We start from the raw sequence: 15,560 nt of genomic DNA on the forward strand, positions 1-15,560 counted from the left end.
AAATATTAACTAAATTATTTCTTTACAATTGAGAATTTCAAAAATAAAACATTAATAAACCAAATAAACTTTATTTCAATCACAATTAAATTTCCTTTTTATTTTCAATTTTACAATTAAATTTTCAAATTAGTTGCCAAATGCTTCTTTTGTGTTTTAGTTAACAATAATATTTATTAGCGTAAATCGTGCATATAAATTTTACCAACACTGCACTGGTTATAGTTATCTAAATACTAAAATTCTTAAATTCTAGAAAAAAATTTCATGGATTTTTGAGATTTAAGAGGTACAGATTTTTTCAATATAAATTTTAAAAGTTACAATTTAGATTTTCATGATCCTCATTTATTAAATTTTCAAATCTTTAATCCAAATTTCCGTGCTAAAGATCTTCTTCAACTTCCATGACAACATCTGGGAAATCTTGATCATCATCAAAAATAACTTCAGTACAATCCCTGTCCCCATTGTCCATCTCTATAACACATCCTTCCTCTGTAAATACATCAAGTTCAATAAATTATTATTTTAAATAAGCTTTAATTCTAATAAATATTGTATTACTAATGAAAAATAATAACAACTTAATACATTAATGCAATCGGATTTTAAAGTTATTTTAAAAACTATTTTTACAGGATTTTGAAATCTTGAAGAAAAAGTAAAACATATCAATTCATTAATTTATATAGCTGAGAAAATCTAAATATTTCAACCACAAACAACAGACAGTGAGTGGGGTCCAAAGCTTTATAGAACATGCTTTAAATGTTAATTAGGGACAAGGAACCAAGATTCTTAAAATCAAGTAAAAATTTCTACATAATCCACTTCATTCTTTACTACCCACCCCCTTTCTTTCCCTTCTTATCCACTTCCCTTTAGTTATAGAACAAAACTAGTTTTACGCCAACATTATTCTACTAAAATACCCAAATTCAAATGGAATTTATTTGCTGAATCACAGCTCCTGCATAAAATAAATGTTCTGTTGAAATACGCTACCATTAACCCTTACAGATCGGGGAGGGGGGGAGGGGGTCATATTGACCCCCCCCCTCTATTTTTTCAATGTCATTTTTTTTGTAGGTAAGATAATGTGACTTCATGACTTTTTAAGTTTAGAAATTATACGTCGGCAAAAGTTGATTTTATTAGGATATCTAGTCTGTGTCGGTCGTGGTGTCCTGTTCAAAGTCGGTTGGGTAGCACCAAAATTTTAAAAAAATCTAAATAAATCTTAATTTCTACATTATGACTTTGTATATAAGGTAGAAACCTAATTTTTTGGTGAATACTGAGATATCAATGACCTTATGAGAAAAGTGGTATTATGACCGTTTGACCGCACCCTGACCGACTTAATGACCGATTTTTGTCCTGCGTTTACTACAGACATATATCATGAATATCGTAGCTTCTATTACAGCTAGAGACCTATACATTTTTTTGGTAAATCCATGAGCAATAATAAACGGATAAAAATATTAATTGGCGCCGCCAACCGCCGTTTTACCGCCGTAACAGCCGAAAATGGCGGTTTCCGTTATTTGCCGTTTTTTGGCGATGATCAGAAAAAGTAATTTTTATGTTATGATAAATAAAAGTTCGTCCTAAAATTTGGTCATCCTAGCTGCAAAATTGGCCGCTCTACAGCTGTTTTAAAATTAAGCGGCTGCCCGCTAAAAAGTGGCTAAGGAGCGGCCTGACCGCTATGACTAGAAAAAGTAATTTTCTCTAAAAATACACATGAACCACCAGAAAAAATTTTTACGTCTTTATCTGTAACAGAAGCCGAGATAAAGGGGGGGGGGGTCAATATGACCCCCCCCCCCCGATCTATTAAGGTGGGAATAGGGGCCCGATCTGTAAGGGTTAATATGATTTATAGATCACTGTACCTTGAATATATTTAGCATCTATTTCCTCCAGTGAAAAGCTAGGATCGTGGTAGGTAGAAATGTGAGATTTCAACATGGCCGCGTTTATGAAGGAATGCTTACAGAAACTGCAGAACGGTGTATAGGAATACAGGAATAAGGTATAGCCAACTAGCGAAATAAATCTAAAATAATAATTGGGGGACAGATAAGAGGTCGTCAATTTTACAATGTGTTGTCTCCAACGACAGCTGAAATTCACATATAGGTTTCGTGATTTTTTCCGAATTAATTTCGTTGTTGGTTAAAGCTCATATGAATATAAGGATTAGAAAAGTGTTTTATATCAAATAATATGGTGGACTGTTAGTCTGTCTGTCTGTAGTACATTTCTCAAGAGTTTGGGTGAACAGGTTTAGCTTGCTGGATCTTTAAATGTGTAGCCGTTGCCGTAGCCGTAGTCGTGGCCGTAGCCGTAGCTGTAGCCGTCGCCACTGCCAGTGCTGCCAATAAACATTGGATTTTTTAATGTTTGAAGGTTTTTACGTATTTTTGTTATTATTTTTCATATTTTTACTGAAAATTTAAAAAGTGGTCGTGATTTAGAGATCGCATATAGCCGTGGCCACGCGTAGCCAATTTGATTTAAAGATCTCTATTAGGTTAGTGGATGTACCTCTGGCTACGGCCACGGCAACGGCTACACATTTAAAGATTCAGATCAGAACTTCCACCATTCCAACTAATTCAAAGTGAATCTCTCCTAGTAGACGCAAAAAAATGTCCTTGTTATTACAAAATATGTGTATTATGACCCCCACTAACGTATCCCTATATCCCTGCAGTGGTGATATTTCCATGTTGAATGCAGCTTCTTGTGTATTGAGTTGTTTATTGGCGAGTAGATGGCTCTTCGCATAAATCCATGCTGAAACCCAAGCTTGTGTTCTGATGTAGGGACGATACTATCTTTCAATTTAACTTAAAGCGGATTAAGTCTTTACGTGTAAGTAAAGACAAACTGATGTAACAGTAAAGTGTAATACTAAATTCTACAAATAGTGCAATAAAAGGTTAATTTGCGTAGCATTGTGTGTGTTTTTGTGGGTATGTTAGGATGTAATTGTACAATTAAACTTATAGTAAATAAAACTTAACTAAAAATCATTATTTCATGACATACAGAATTGGACATATCATCATTCAAAGCTAATATTCTACTTACAATCTTGCATTCTAATTTAGGGTTTTTACACAAAATGTCTGTTAAGCACTGAAAACCCTTCGTTCGGGGCTACCCAGTACCACTACCCAATATAACCTAATCTAACCTGACCAAAAACTACCCCCTCACCCTCCCTACCCTTATTTCCAATTGATACTCTACAAGGTACTGTATGAAAAAGATTCCCTTCTTTTAATCTTTTTAGGGTAATTTTCATAAAGAAATATGATAGTTGAGTTTGATGAGAAAATAATAGTAAGGTCCCTTTAAACTGTTTAATTGTTTTGGTGGAACTGCTTTCACATATTTTGCACAAATATCTGGAAACCCCCTTGCTGTCCACATAGGATGCAGGAAATTTGTTGTAATACTCACAGTCTGAAAATAAAAAAAATATTTTTTTACAAATAATTAAAAAAAAAACATGAAACTCCATCTAATGCATAGATAAGACAATGGACGATTAATCATTGTATATTCGCAATGATGATAAACAAAAGTACCCATACACTGTAGATATAAAATGATAGTTGAAATGTTTGGACACTTCGGGTTTAGTATAAATGATAACAATAAAATACCCAACGTTTTGAGCCGACGAATAAGATAACATGTTTCTAAAGCTTTGTGTACCAATGGTATTTACAGTCCATTGTTAATTCCCTCACTGATCCAACGGCAGTGATCTCATATAACATTAAAAGTCAATAGATAGATATTTTACTTAGACATAGATATAAAAGAAAAACTAATTGTCTCCAACCCGTTTTATTATTCAACAAAAAATCAAAGTATTAATATTTTTATGGACAACGATAATGGCATGCTTTTAAATTCAGAATAAAATCTTTTTAACATTAATTTTTCCGAGAAATAAATAGTTTTCTATAGATGAAAAGGGAGGGGGCGGTTGAGAAACTTATTGAAACCAAAACTCATGGAATTCAACTTAAAAAAGAGTTAAAGCACTGAAATTTGGAATGACAGTCGCTTTAAAGAGGTACAATGTGGAACTGTGAAGAAAAGTTGGTGAAACCACAGCTAACGCCGTTTCCCACCAAAAAAAATTCGGCGACAGCGTTAGTTCCGCCGCCGTTTCTTCACAGTTCCACATTATACCTCTCTAAAGCAACTGTCATACCAAATTTCAGTGCTGTAACTCTTTTTTCAGTTGAGTTCCTTTGACTTTTAGTTTTGGTTTAAAAAAATGTCACAACCGCCTCCCCCCTATTGTATTTTTTTTTTTTTAGGTACCTACCTACTAATTTTTGAAGTGCGTCATCTCTGGGTGGGACACTATGTTCCCAAACTTTATGAACATCAAGACTTGCCGGGGTGAAAAACTTCTCTAGACAGATCTCACAAGCGTATGTGGTAGCTGGAGAGTGAATCTAAAAAATATTCAACTTTATATGACTAATTGAATAGATAATATAATTTTTTTTAATTCCCACAAAAAAGGTCTTATGTGGTTTGATATTCTTCTTTTTAATTCTGATGCATGATTCTTCAAGTGTCATAGTATATCTTTAACATCCCATTTCAAAAATGCTTTAAAAACAGTTTCAGTATAAAACTTTTGATACCTGGTAATTTACAATCCAATTCCCCCCACTCTCCATTCCTGGGGCTAACCAAAACCCAAAGACCATACGTCATAGCTAAAGTATAAGATAAGAGTATTGCTGTTTTGTTTACCTTTTTATGTTCTCTAAGTGCCTCATGAGTTATAAACTTGAACCTACAAGTTGGACATATCAACAAATTACTCTGACAAGACTCAGCAAGTGAATGATCTTTGTTCTACAATCATTTTCTTTCATAATTATTTTTATTACGGAGTGAAAATCTGACTAAAAAAATAATTAAACAACTGCTCAATTTCAATTATATAGACATTGAGGAAATGGTACTTTCCTTCAGTGCCTGGCGAGCACAGAAATCCCCATCCCCTTATTATTTAAATAAATTGAAAAACAGAGGGGGAGTAATATTTTTTCTTTATGTCTAACCCCTGCGGAGACCCCAAAGCCTGCTGTGTACCCAAAATACAATAGTTTAGGTAACAGCAAACACCTCAACCCGCGACCGTGGCTCAAAATGTAGCGCATCCGCTCGTCGATAGGAAGGCGATAGGTGTGAATCTCGGTCCGACACCGCGTCATAACTAAAGACGTTAAAAATGGATCCCACTGCTACTATGTCAGATGCGCGACGTAAATAGTTAGAGTGGGAGGGGAATGCCTTGGCCCAAAACAGGCGCAACTCGTTACCATGCACAGTTGGGACTTCTCAGACAAAGGTCGTGCATCTCAGAGAGTTGGTTGTCTGATGGGTGAATGGACGCTTTACATTGCAATCATAAGCCGCGCGGAGTATGTTTCAAGGTGCGTGGAGAAGAGGTCTAGTACCCGAAGCGACACCTAGCCCCCTAGAGTCTTATCTTAACAGCAAACACCTAAAAAATACTACCTACCCATCCCAAATCAGCCTTATTTTCAATTTATTTCAAAACAAGGTGGGGAGTTATGTGCTCGAATATGAACTTGTAGGGAAACCACCAATAAAAGTTTTTAAAAATTCTATTCCTCTTTCATAGGCGTTGAAAGTTTTAATAGTTATTTCTCGTATCGTATTATAAACGGCTTTCCGCGGATATAGAATGTACAATTATAAGATTAAAACTAGTTTTTTTAGCCCCGTGGTGCCGAAGGCACCGGCTAAAAAAACTGGTTTTAATCTTATGATTGTACATTTCTATATTCGTAGAAAACTGGATATAATACGATGCTAGACATAGTTTTTTCGTATGGATGAGAACCGGTTCCTATCCAACGGATTCGAATGAATACGAGAAAAAGTTTTCACTTAAATATGAAAGAATTCCTTCTTCTGATGTGCAATAAAAAGTTTGCTATGAGATGTGAAACAAACATTGCAAATTTCACACCGGTTACAATCTAGTTAAACAGACAATGTTATCCATTCAATCATGCTGAGGTATTATTATAGGTACATAAGTTTGGATCTACTGAAGTTCACGGTAAAATATTAATAGTAACAATTAACTCCAAAAATCTATGAATTTAAAAGGCTGCTAGCTGCCAAACGGCTGAACGTACAGATCATGCCCGCACAATGTTTCAAGGGGCATAAGAAGGCCTATAAATAATCTGGAATAGCCATACATCAATAATGCATAATTATCTCGCAGTGCAGAGAAATGCGCGAAAAAGGCCTATTTTACGCGATTTTTCTTCAGTGAAGCTTTCCCTGTGCATCATTTGATCTTGGCTATTCCAGATTATTTGTAGGCCTTCTTATGCCGGTTTAAATGGTGTGCGGGTATGATCTGTACATTCAGCCGTTTGGCAGCTAGCAGCCTTTAAAATTCATATTTTTTTTAGCAATATTCGTTACCAGCAATATTTTACCGTGAACTGCAGTAGATCCGAAAATTGTAATTAACTCTTAAAGGCTTCTTTTACGTACCAAAATAGTCTACAAAAATCTGAATGAAAGGAAAGATAATAATATATATTTTTTTTCTTAACACTTAACATAACCAGTCATATAATTTCAGTCCATACTCAAGCAAAGGAATTACAAAGAAATGCCACAAATTAGATATGTCACAAGGGGGGGGGGGCCACATCTGACACTTTTGCGTAAACAGGGATTATAGGCTTTGTCTTAGGAGTTATAGGATAGGTTATTTGGGGAAAAAGTTTAGTTTTTGGGTGTATTTTCCGGGTCATCTCAAAAAACGCCTATCTCAGAAAACGCCTATCTCAAAAAACGCCCATCTCAGAAAATGCCTATCTCAAAAAACGCCCATCTCAGAAAACGCCTATCTCAAAAAACGCCTTTTTCATAAAATGCCTACTACATTTTGCACAATATGTACATTATAAATCTTCTTATTGAAATATCTATCTCTGAAGTCACTCTTGTACATTCCTTAGGCACTTTTTATTCTTTTAATCATTTTGAGCAAAAATATACTAACTAAAGGTTTGCTTTTTGAAAATTGATCACAATTGAATAACAAAAACTTTTACCTAGTGAATTCATGTTTTAAGTTTCTTTATTTCATACTAGCAGCTTTGCCCCTAGCCTCCAGGGGCTTTTTTTCTGAAGTTTTAGGGGAGAATTTTGAAAATTTTGTTTACATTTTTTTTTTAGATATTTCCTTTATTTTATAACTCATTATAACTTTTTATATTTATTTATAGTGATTTATATTATTTAAAACCTTAAATTTTTTTTTTTATTGTTTTTTAAAATTTCTTTGCCATTAGCCTTTTTGGGGCTTCACCCCTACAGGAGAAGGAAGGTTTCACAATCTTTTTGAATTTGATTAAACAAATATTATGCTTATTTTATTCTAAAATCTTTTTATCCTTTTTAGTCTTTTAAAATCGCTAGGATTTGTGGTTGCACTTAAAAAAAGAGTGAATAATGAGATTTCCCTTTTATTATTGTTATTATCATAAACCAGTTATTTTACTTACAACACAATTTAGAATTTTTCTATTCTCAACCATTCATAAAGATGTTGTGGAATTTGGGTTGGGTGAAGTACAAAGTAGGGTTGTGAAATTTGGGTAGAATGTAAGAAAGGTATAAATAGTTTAGAAAACACAAAATTTTGTTCTAGTTTTTATTATGCTTAAAAGATATTTTATATTCATGTTATATAATTTTTAACATACACAAACAATATAAAAAATATTTATTGAGTATGATATGCTTTAAAATTATCAGAATTCTATAGCTGTTCCTCAAAATAAAAAAATAGTTTAGAATAATTTAATTTAAAAATGTAGTAGGCATTTTATGAAAAAGGCGTTTTTTGAGATAGGCGTTTTTTGAGATGGGCGTTTTTTGCGATAGGCGTTTTCTGAGATGGGCGTTTTTTGAGATAGGCGTTTTCTGAGATAGGCGTTTTTTGAGTATAGCCTATTTTCCTTATATTTAAAAAAAAGTTATATGTTGGCAGCTGTATTTAATCTTTGGCTTTGTAAGTTTCTATATATGTATTTACAGTTTGTGTGATCTTGATGATGGGTCATGTTACTGCCTAAAATATGGGACATCATTAATGATTAGCGGAAGAGTTAGAGATCAACTTATTAAACCAAATATGCATCTTTTGGGATGTTATGAGCATATATGAAGAAAAAATAAAAATCAGCCTCCAGGTTCTGATCCTGCAGGCCTCCAGGTGAATTCTGGACAGGTAAAAACTGAAAATTTTAAATTTTATAGTTAGAACAAAACTTATTTTACAAAAGTTGCTACTTTATGGATGGTATGAACTAATTTGAAGAAAAATTTGAAATCGGGCTCCAGGTACAGGTACTGCAGGCCTCCAGGTGGATCCTGGACAGGTAAAAACTAAAAATTTTCACTTTTAAAGTTAGAGCATAACTTATTTAACAAAAGTTGCTACTTTTTGGATAGTATTAACCAATTTGAAGAAAAATTTGAAATCGGGCTCCAGGTACAGGTACTGCAGGCCTCCAGGTAAATTCTGGACAGGTAAAAACTGAAATTTTTTACTATTGAAGTTAGAAGAACACTTATTGAACAAAAGTTGCTACTTTATGGATGGTATTAACCAATTTGAAGAAAAATTTGAAATCGGGCTCCAAGTTCAGGTACTGCAGGCCTCCAGGTAAATTCTGGACAGGTAAAAATTGAAAAATTTTAAATTTTATAGTTAGAACAAAACTTATTTTACAAAAGTTGCTACTTTATGGATGGTATGAACTAATTTGAAGAAAAATTTGAAATCGGGCTCCAGGTACAGGTACTGCAGGCCTCCAGGTAAATTCTGGACAGGTAAAAACTGAAATGTTTTACTATTGAAGTTAGAACAAAACTTATTGAACAAAAGTTGCTTCTTTATGGATGGTATTAACATATTTGAAATCGGGCTCCAGGTTCAGGTCCTGCAGGCCTCCAGGTGGACAGGTTAAAACTAAATTTTTTTTAACTAATTAAAAAACAAATAAGCTTGTTTAAAATTATATAGTAAAGATTCTTAAGCTTCTATGGCATCAAATAAAGATTTTAGTTTGGAATACACTTTTTTTACTCTCTTCTTTCAGATAATTTAGAATGGTTTAATATTTTCCATCAAATGCAAATTGTCAGGAAATGTAATAATTTCTAAATGTATCTGAAATTTGGCTGATATACAAAATAATATTTATCAATTGTGTAGCTCACCTTCTGTGTCTGACTGTCCATTACTTAATTGATATCACAATAAATAGTTGAATTATCTGTAAACATTCTACTTTTTATTTCTTAAATCCTTATGTTAGTCTTCTGTTCTCTTAATTTCCAATTATTTTTATTTAATCTTTTTCAGTAACATCCTTCCACAACTTGTTTTCTTACCTTGGTAGGTATGGACAGTACGTTTTTTTATATATATTCTAGTCAATGCTTAATATTTTTTTTGCAATTATAATTCAAAATGTAACAAAATGGTTGGATTTAACTTGAACCTTGAGCCCGATTTCAAATTTTTCTTTGTATTAGTTAAATAGATATAGTTCTAACTCTTTAGTTAAATATTTTAATTTTTACATGTCCAGAATTCCCCTGGAGACCTGCAGTACCTGATCCTAGAGCCCAATTTCAAATTTATCTTCAAATTGGTCAATACTATCCAAAAAGTAGCAACTTTTGTTAAATAAGTTATGCTCTAACTTTAAAAGTGAAAATTTTTAGTTTTTACCTATCCAGGATCCACCTGGAGGCCTGCAGTACCTGAAGCTGGAGCCCGATTTCAGATTTTTCTTTAAATGAGTTAATATTATCCATAAAGTAGCAACTTTTGCTAAATAAGTTTTGTTCCAACTATAAAAGTAAAAATTTTTGGTTTTTACCTGTCCAGGATCCACCTGGAGGCCTGCAGTACCTGATCCTGGAGCCCGATTTCAAATTTTTCTTCAAATATGTTAATACCATCCATAAAGTAGCAACTTTTGTTAAATAAGTTTTGTTCTAACTTCAAAAGTAAAAAATTTCAGTTTTTACCTGTCCAGAATTTACCTGGAGGCCTGCAGTACCTGAACCTGGAGCCCGATTTCAAATTTTTCTTCAAATTAGTTCATACCATACATAAAGTAGCAACTTTTGTAAAATAAGTTTTGTTCTAACTATAAAATTAAAATTTTTCAATTTTTACCTTTCTAGAATTTACCTGGAAGCCTGCAGTACCTGTACCTGGAGCCCGATTTCAAATTTTTCTTCAAATATGTTAATACCATCCATAAAGTAGCAACTTTTGTTAAATAAGTTTTGTTCTAACTTCAAAAGTAAAAAATTTCAGTTTTTACCTGTCCAGAATTTACCTGGAGGCCTGCAGTACCTGTACCTGGAGCCCGATTTCAAATTTTTCTTCAAATTAGTTCATACCATCCATTAAGTAGCAACTTTTGTAAAATAAGTTTTGTTCTAACTATAAAATTTAAAATTTTCAGTTTTTACCTGTCCAGAATTCACCTGGAGGCCTGCAGGACCTGAACCTGGAGGCTGATTTTTATTTTTTCTTCATATATGCTCATAACATCCCAAAAGATGCATATTTGGTTTAATAAGTTGATCTCTAACTCTTCCGCTAATCATTAATGATGTCCCATATTTTAGGCAGTAACATGACCCATCATCAAGATCACACAAACTGTAAATACATATATAGAAACTTACAAAGCCAAAGATTAAATACAGCTGCCAACATATAACTGCCAGGACGTACATGATAAGTCAGCTGATTTGTGTCTATGTGACGTTCTAATGGACTGGGTGTATCATAGCGAACTAATCCATCTTCCTGCTTTCAGAACAAGCTTTTTATAATGCGAGGTGAGTGAGTTTTGCCATATTAGTTAATGTTCAAACAAATTTTTTTTTCATTTATACCTGTCCAGAAGTGACCTTCCAGCCTGCAGCACCTGAACCTGGAGACCTATCAAATTTTTTTTTAAATATAAGGAAAATACACCCAAAAACTAAACTTTTTCCCCAAATAACCTATCCTATAACTCTTAAGACAAAGCCTATAATCCCTGTTTACGCAAAAGTGTCAGATGTGCCCCCCCCCCCCTTAATGCAATGGATAACAATCCTTCTTGTGTATGGCACTTGATATGATGTATAGTCAGGTCTCTGGCTGTAGGAAATAGTCTACTGCAGTTGGTACACTTCAGATGCTCTTTCAGGTGCTGGTCTAGACTATTTCTACAAACAATAAGTTATTGATCAATTTATATGAAAGAGCCAAAAAAGCTTAATGTACAAAATGTTTTTTTTTCAAATTAATTTAATTGTTGGTTATAGCAGTGTTTGCTACAGCTTCATCTAAAGTCATACTCACTTATGTAAAAACTGTTTGGAGCATAAATCACAATTGAAAACCTCCTTGACATCTCTTCTTTCTCTGAATGCAGCCACGCTACTTTTGGTAAACATGGACTTGGTTCGATTCTCTACTTCCTTGCTTAGAATTACATTCTTGGGAAGAATTATCTTCTGCTGTGGAGTTATCATTATTGTGTTCACCACGGATATATCATCATCCTGCATTGTTAACTTTGAAAAATTGCTATTGGCTTTAAAAAGTGACAATTTTAGTTTAAAAAACTGAAAATATTTGTCAATAAAACATTAAACATTAGGTACAATATCGCTGTACAACATTTTAAAGTGCAAATTCAAAAGACTAAAGAAAACCTTGAACAGTTAATTTTTTTGTAGGAATATATTTAATCTTTAGTTCTAGACCCCCCCCCTCCTCACCAAAGAAAAAAAATATGTGACAGCTGTTCTGTTACCCCCCCCCCCCCTTGTTTGTTCTTTTAATTTATTTGCCTCTTAGCTACATCTGCGTTTCTCTGCAACAGAAAAAAGGGCGAAATTCAAAGTTAACTTTTCCTCGTCTAATGGCTCAATATCTGAAGAGTTGTCAACATCAACACAATCATCATCACTCAAATCAATCTCCATAATATCACTGGTATCATTCTTTGCGGCTGACTTAGATTTTGAGCTGGCTGACATGATTACTTTGCTACTAAACTTATTTACATGACTCTCTTCTTTGTGTTTCTTCAGAGATATCTGTTTTTTAAATGACTGTTTACATATATCACATTCAAATCTGATTTCTGAAGAAGCAGATTTTTGACACTTGTTTTGGTGGAGTCTTAACCTGGCTCTGCTTGTCATTGCAATGTTGCAATGTTGACATGTCCACCTGCTGGAAGGTTCATTTTCTGAACAGGTTGGCTTGGAATCTTTGTGTTTTTCAACGTGTTTCTCAAAACTTTTCCTAGAGATTAAAAAAGAAATATGAAAGACTAGACCTTTCTCAATAAGATAAGAGTTATTGTATTTCTTAGTAAATTCTTTTTTGGAAAAGGGAGGGGGAGAAGGGCTGGGTGTATCTTTTTTCATAGGATATTTTTCATAAGGGTCTGATCTTTCCCCTTAAAATAGCCTAAAAACTTGAAAATAAAGGCGTCCCTGAAAAATATCTACTTGTCAGTAAAGTAAAAATACAGATTACATACACAGTTACTAGGATTTTTTATTTATCAAAATAATATGTAACAAACTGATAAACAAACAGGGGTGTATATTCTGCACAAGATTTATTTTCCCCGGCTACAATTTTTTTTATTTTCTTTCCCCCTCTAGTTTTTTCTAACCAAGTAGGGGGGAAAATGGAAAAATATATAAAGAACTCTATTTTATTTATTTTATCCCTCCTACCACACACTTTTTTTAGTATTCTTCACCAAGGAGGGAGGGGAAATGGAAAAAATGTTTTCAGTTTCTAAATTTTTACATTTTTTCCCTCCAACCACTTATTTTTTATTTCTCCCCCCCCCCCTGAGCAGGGGATCCCATGTAGAATATACACCCCTGTAAACAAATTTACCTGCTGAAATACTGTTTAGAGCAGATTGGACATTCCAAATCCAGTGAAGTTTTCTCTTCCACCATGTTGTGCACATTCTTCTTGTGCACATCCAGGAGACGAGAATTTGGAAAACTAAGTTGGCAGGTATCACAGGAGTTTTCATCTTTTAGAGACTCCTTACTTTTCGTTGATTTTATCTGGCGTTGATCGTGTTTTTGAATGCCATGCGCTTCTAGCATATGCTTGTCAAAGCTTCTTCTAAATAAATATAAAAATAGAACCGGTGGATAAAAACATAGGGACAACCTTTTTAACAACTTACATCCCAACTATTTCAGACAACCAATGCAACCCTTTCATGCATTGCACAAGATCCATATAGAAGTACCAACTGTTGCTTCTGTTTTGGGCCAAAAACAAACCCTACACTTACTATCACAATCGCGCATCTGAAACAGCAACAGTAGGTACAGTACAACTTGTAATGCGGATTGTGTCAATATTCTAACCCAACAACCTTTAGAAAGACAAGCAGATGCGCTACTTATTACGCTATTGTTGCGGCCCAGGTCCAAAAAGGACGACTGGTTGTATTTTGCAGCTAACAAGTACAAATAAAACAGCAGTCGGCTTGCGTATGAATATGATAAGAAAACAGATAAACAATTGCGGCAACCAAAATAAAAATATAGTTACCTACCTGTATTTAAATGTTTTAGAGCAAGGGGCACATTGTAATCTTTTGATATTTTCTTGTGTTAATTTCTCGAATGCTTCATGAAACTGAGCTTTGTGTTTCATCAGACTCTTTCTGTACTGGAATGTTTTGCTGCATATGTTACATTTTATTGATTTCAACCTTTAAATTGAAAACAAACTTTAGGTTCATTTAAAAGCCAACAATATTGTTCAGTGCTTATGTATGTATGTCATAAGCCTGTAAATGTAAGAGAGGGAGGGAACATTTGACGATTAATGACACTGTTACTACCCAAAGCTTTATTAACATGCTGTGTCATATTTTATAGGTTTGTTCAATAAATATTATCTGATATTGATTGGGTGGTTAAAACTTTTGGAAAATCCTGTAAGATTCCTGGTAAATGTATTTAAAACATAACTTTCTCCACTCCCCCCATTTCCACTATGCCTCACAAACAATAGTAATAACATTTGCATTGAACATATAAAGTTTAAAGTTGCACAGAAAGCAATATATACTTATTACATAAATTTTGGCAGACCAATATTGCTTCAACGAATCAACATCTTACAATTTTTTAGTTTTTATTTGTTGTAAGTTATTTTCTATTAGGTAGTCTGTTTTCCCTCGTTTCTTTATCATTCTTTATGGCACTTGCACCAACTTCATAATCTCCATTCTCGTTGGTAATGCTGTAGTTTTCAAAATGATCTTCATTGTCAAAATCTGCATCATCAAAATTATCTGCGCCTTCTTGGTGGTGGTGAGATGATTCTTGAAAGATTCCACTGATAATAAACATTCCAGTATTATTTTCTGTGTTTGACTGTTCCTTAATATTAAATTTTGTAAAATCATGTATAAATCAAGAATCAGATTTTTTAAAATAAAATTTTGAAAATCTTTAGATTTAAAACCTACATTATCAAAATCCTGATTTATTTCTTCTTTTACTTGACTGTCACTAGTTTTTGATGAAACTTGGGATATATCCAAGTTTAGATTATCTTGTTCTTCATTAATATCCTCAATTATGTCAGTATGTTCATCAGCACTTATATTGAGTTCTTCTTTAACAACATCAGTATATAGAGTATCAGTTCTTGTGTCTGTAACTATAAATGAGGATTCTAAATTATCTGATTCGTTCTTTATCTGAAAAAATAATCAAATTAGATTAAACAAGAACATTATATCTTAATCATAGAATTGTGATTTACTAAAAATATATAAACTTAACGGCAGTTAACCAAATAAATAATTTAATCCCTTTAAATTTTTTTGTTTGTTGATACTACCTAGAACAAGCATAATTTTATCAAACTACCTATCTATACATTTTGTCTTGCTAGTGTGATATCCCATAAAGACAAAGAATATTTTTACTTCTTTATACTTCTTTAGATAATATGTCATCATAATCCAATACCTGGAATGATAAAGGAGTATTTATATGCTGAGAATATTCTGTAATGGGGATTGGCAAAGTCGTTGGGCCAGTAACATCATCTCCATCAACAATATTGTTACTTTTAATGTCAATTTCATTCTCATCATGTTCTAGTTGTTGTATGAAACCTTTGGAAGACGTTTCAGTATTTTCAACAGAAATATGATCACTATCTGTGACATTTTCTGTTTTTAAATCAAGTTCATTAGTTCCATCATTGTTTTCTTCATTTTCGAAAGAGGTATCTTTTAGATCCTCATCTGTTGCTATTTCTGATCTTATTGAGGTTAGAATCAACATTTTTACTCTTCCTATTAATATCTATACACTGTTCATTTTTGATTATTATTAATTAA

At 33.2% G+C, this 15,560-nt stretch overlaps 1 protein-coding gene across 1 annotated transcript; it reads right to left on the minus strand.

Annotated features, from left to right (window-relative positions):
- Positions 1–55: 55 nt before the first annotated feature.
- LOC145313150 (uncharacterized) lies at positions 56–15,557 on the minus strand. The gene is made up of 15 exons (XM_080152425.1): positions 15,184–15,557; positions 14,676–14,909; positions 14,384–14,586; positions 13,752–13,913; positions 13,070–13,309; positions 12,059–12,457; positions 11,504–11,704; positions 11,255–11,367; positions 5,995–6,068; positions 4,807–4,911; positions 4,367–4,499; positions 3,373–3,486; positions 2,723–2,831; positions 1,905–2,011; positions 56–498 (listed from the first exon to the last, which is right to left on the minus strand). The coding sequence occupies exons 1-15, from the start codon at positions 15,502–15,504 to the stop codon at positions 386–388; spliced, it is 2,628 nt and encodes an 875-aa protein (XP_080008551.1). The 5' UTR covers positions 15,505–15,557; the 3' UTR covers positions 56–385.
- Positions 15,558–15,560: the final 3 nt, after the last annotated feature.

The sequence above is a fragment of the Acartia tonsa genome, chromosome 3, assembly GCF_053477335.1.
Source record: "Acartia tonsa isolate MP-2025a chromosome 3, ASM5347733v1, whole genome shotgun sequence".
Classification (NCBI taxonomy): domain Eukaryota; kingdom Metazoa; phylum Arthropoda; class Copepoda; order Calanoida; family Acartiidae; genus Acartia; species Acartia tonsa.

What these genes read in the sequence shown, in the direction of transcription:
- LOC145313150 (XM_080152425.1), bottom strand. Translation starts at nt 15,504, where the DNA reads ATGTTGATTCTAACCTCAATAAGATCAGAAATAGCAACAGATGAGGAT. An exon ending in ATTGAGCCATTAGACGAGGA is followed by an intron (nt 11,705 to 12,058) that starts AAAGTTAACTTT and finishes AACAATGCAGGA; the next exon opens with TGATGATATATCCGTGGTGA. An exon ending in CGCACTTCAAAAATTAGTAG is followed by an intron (nt 3,487 to 4,366) that starts GTAGGTACCTAA and finishes TTTTATTTTCAG; the next exon opens with ACTGTGAGTATTACAACAAA.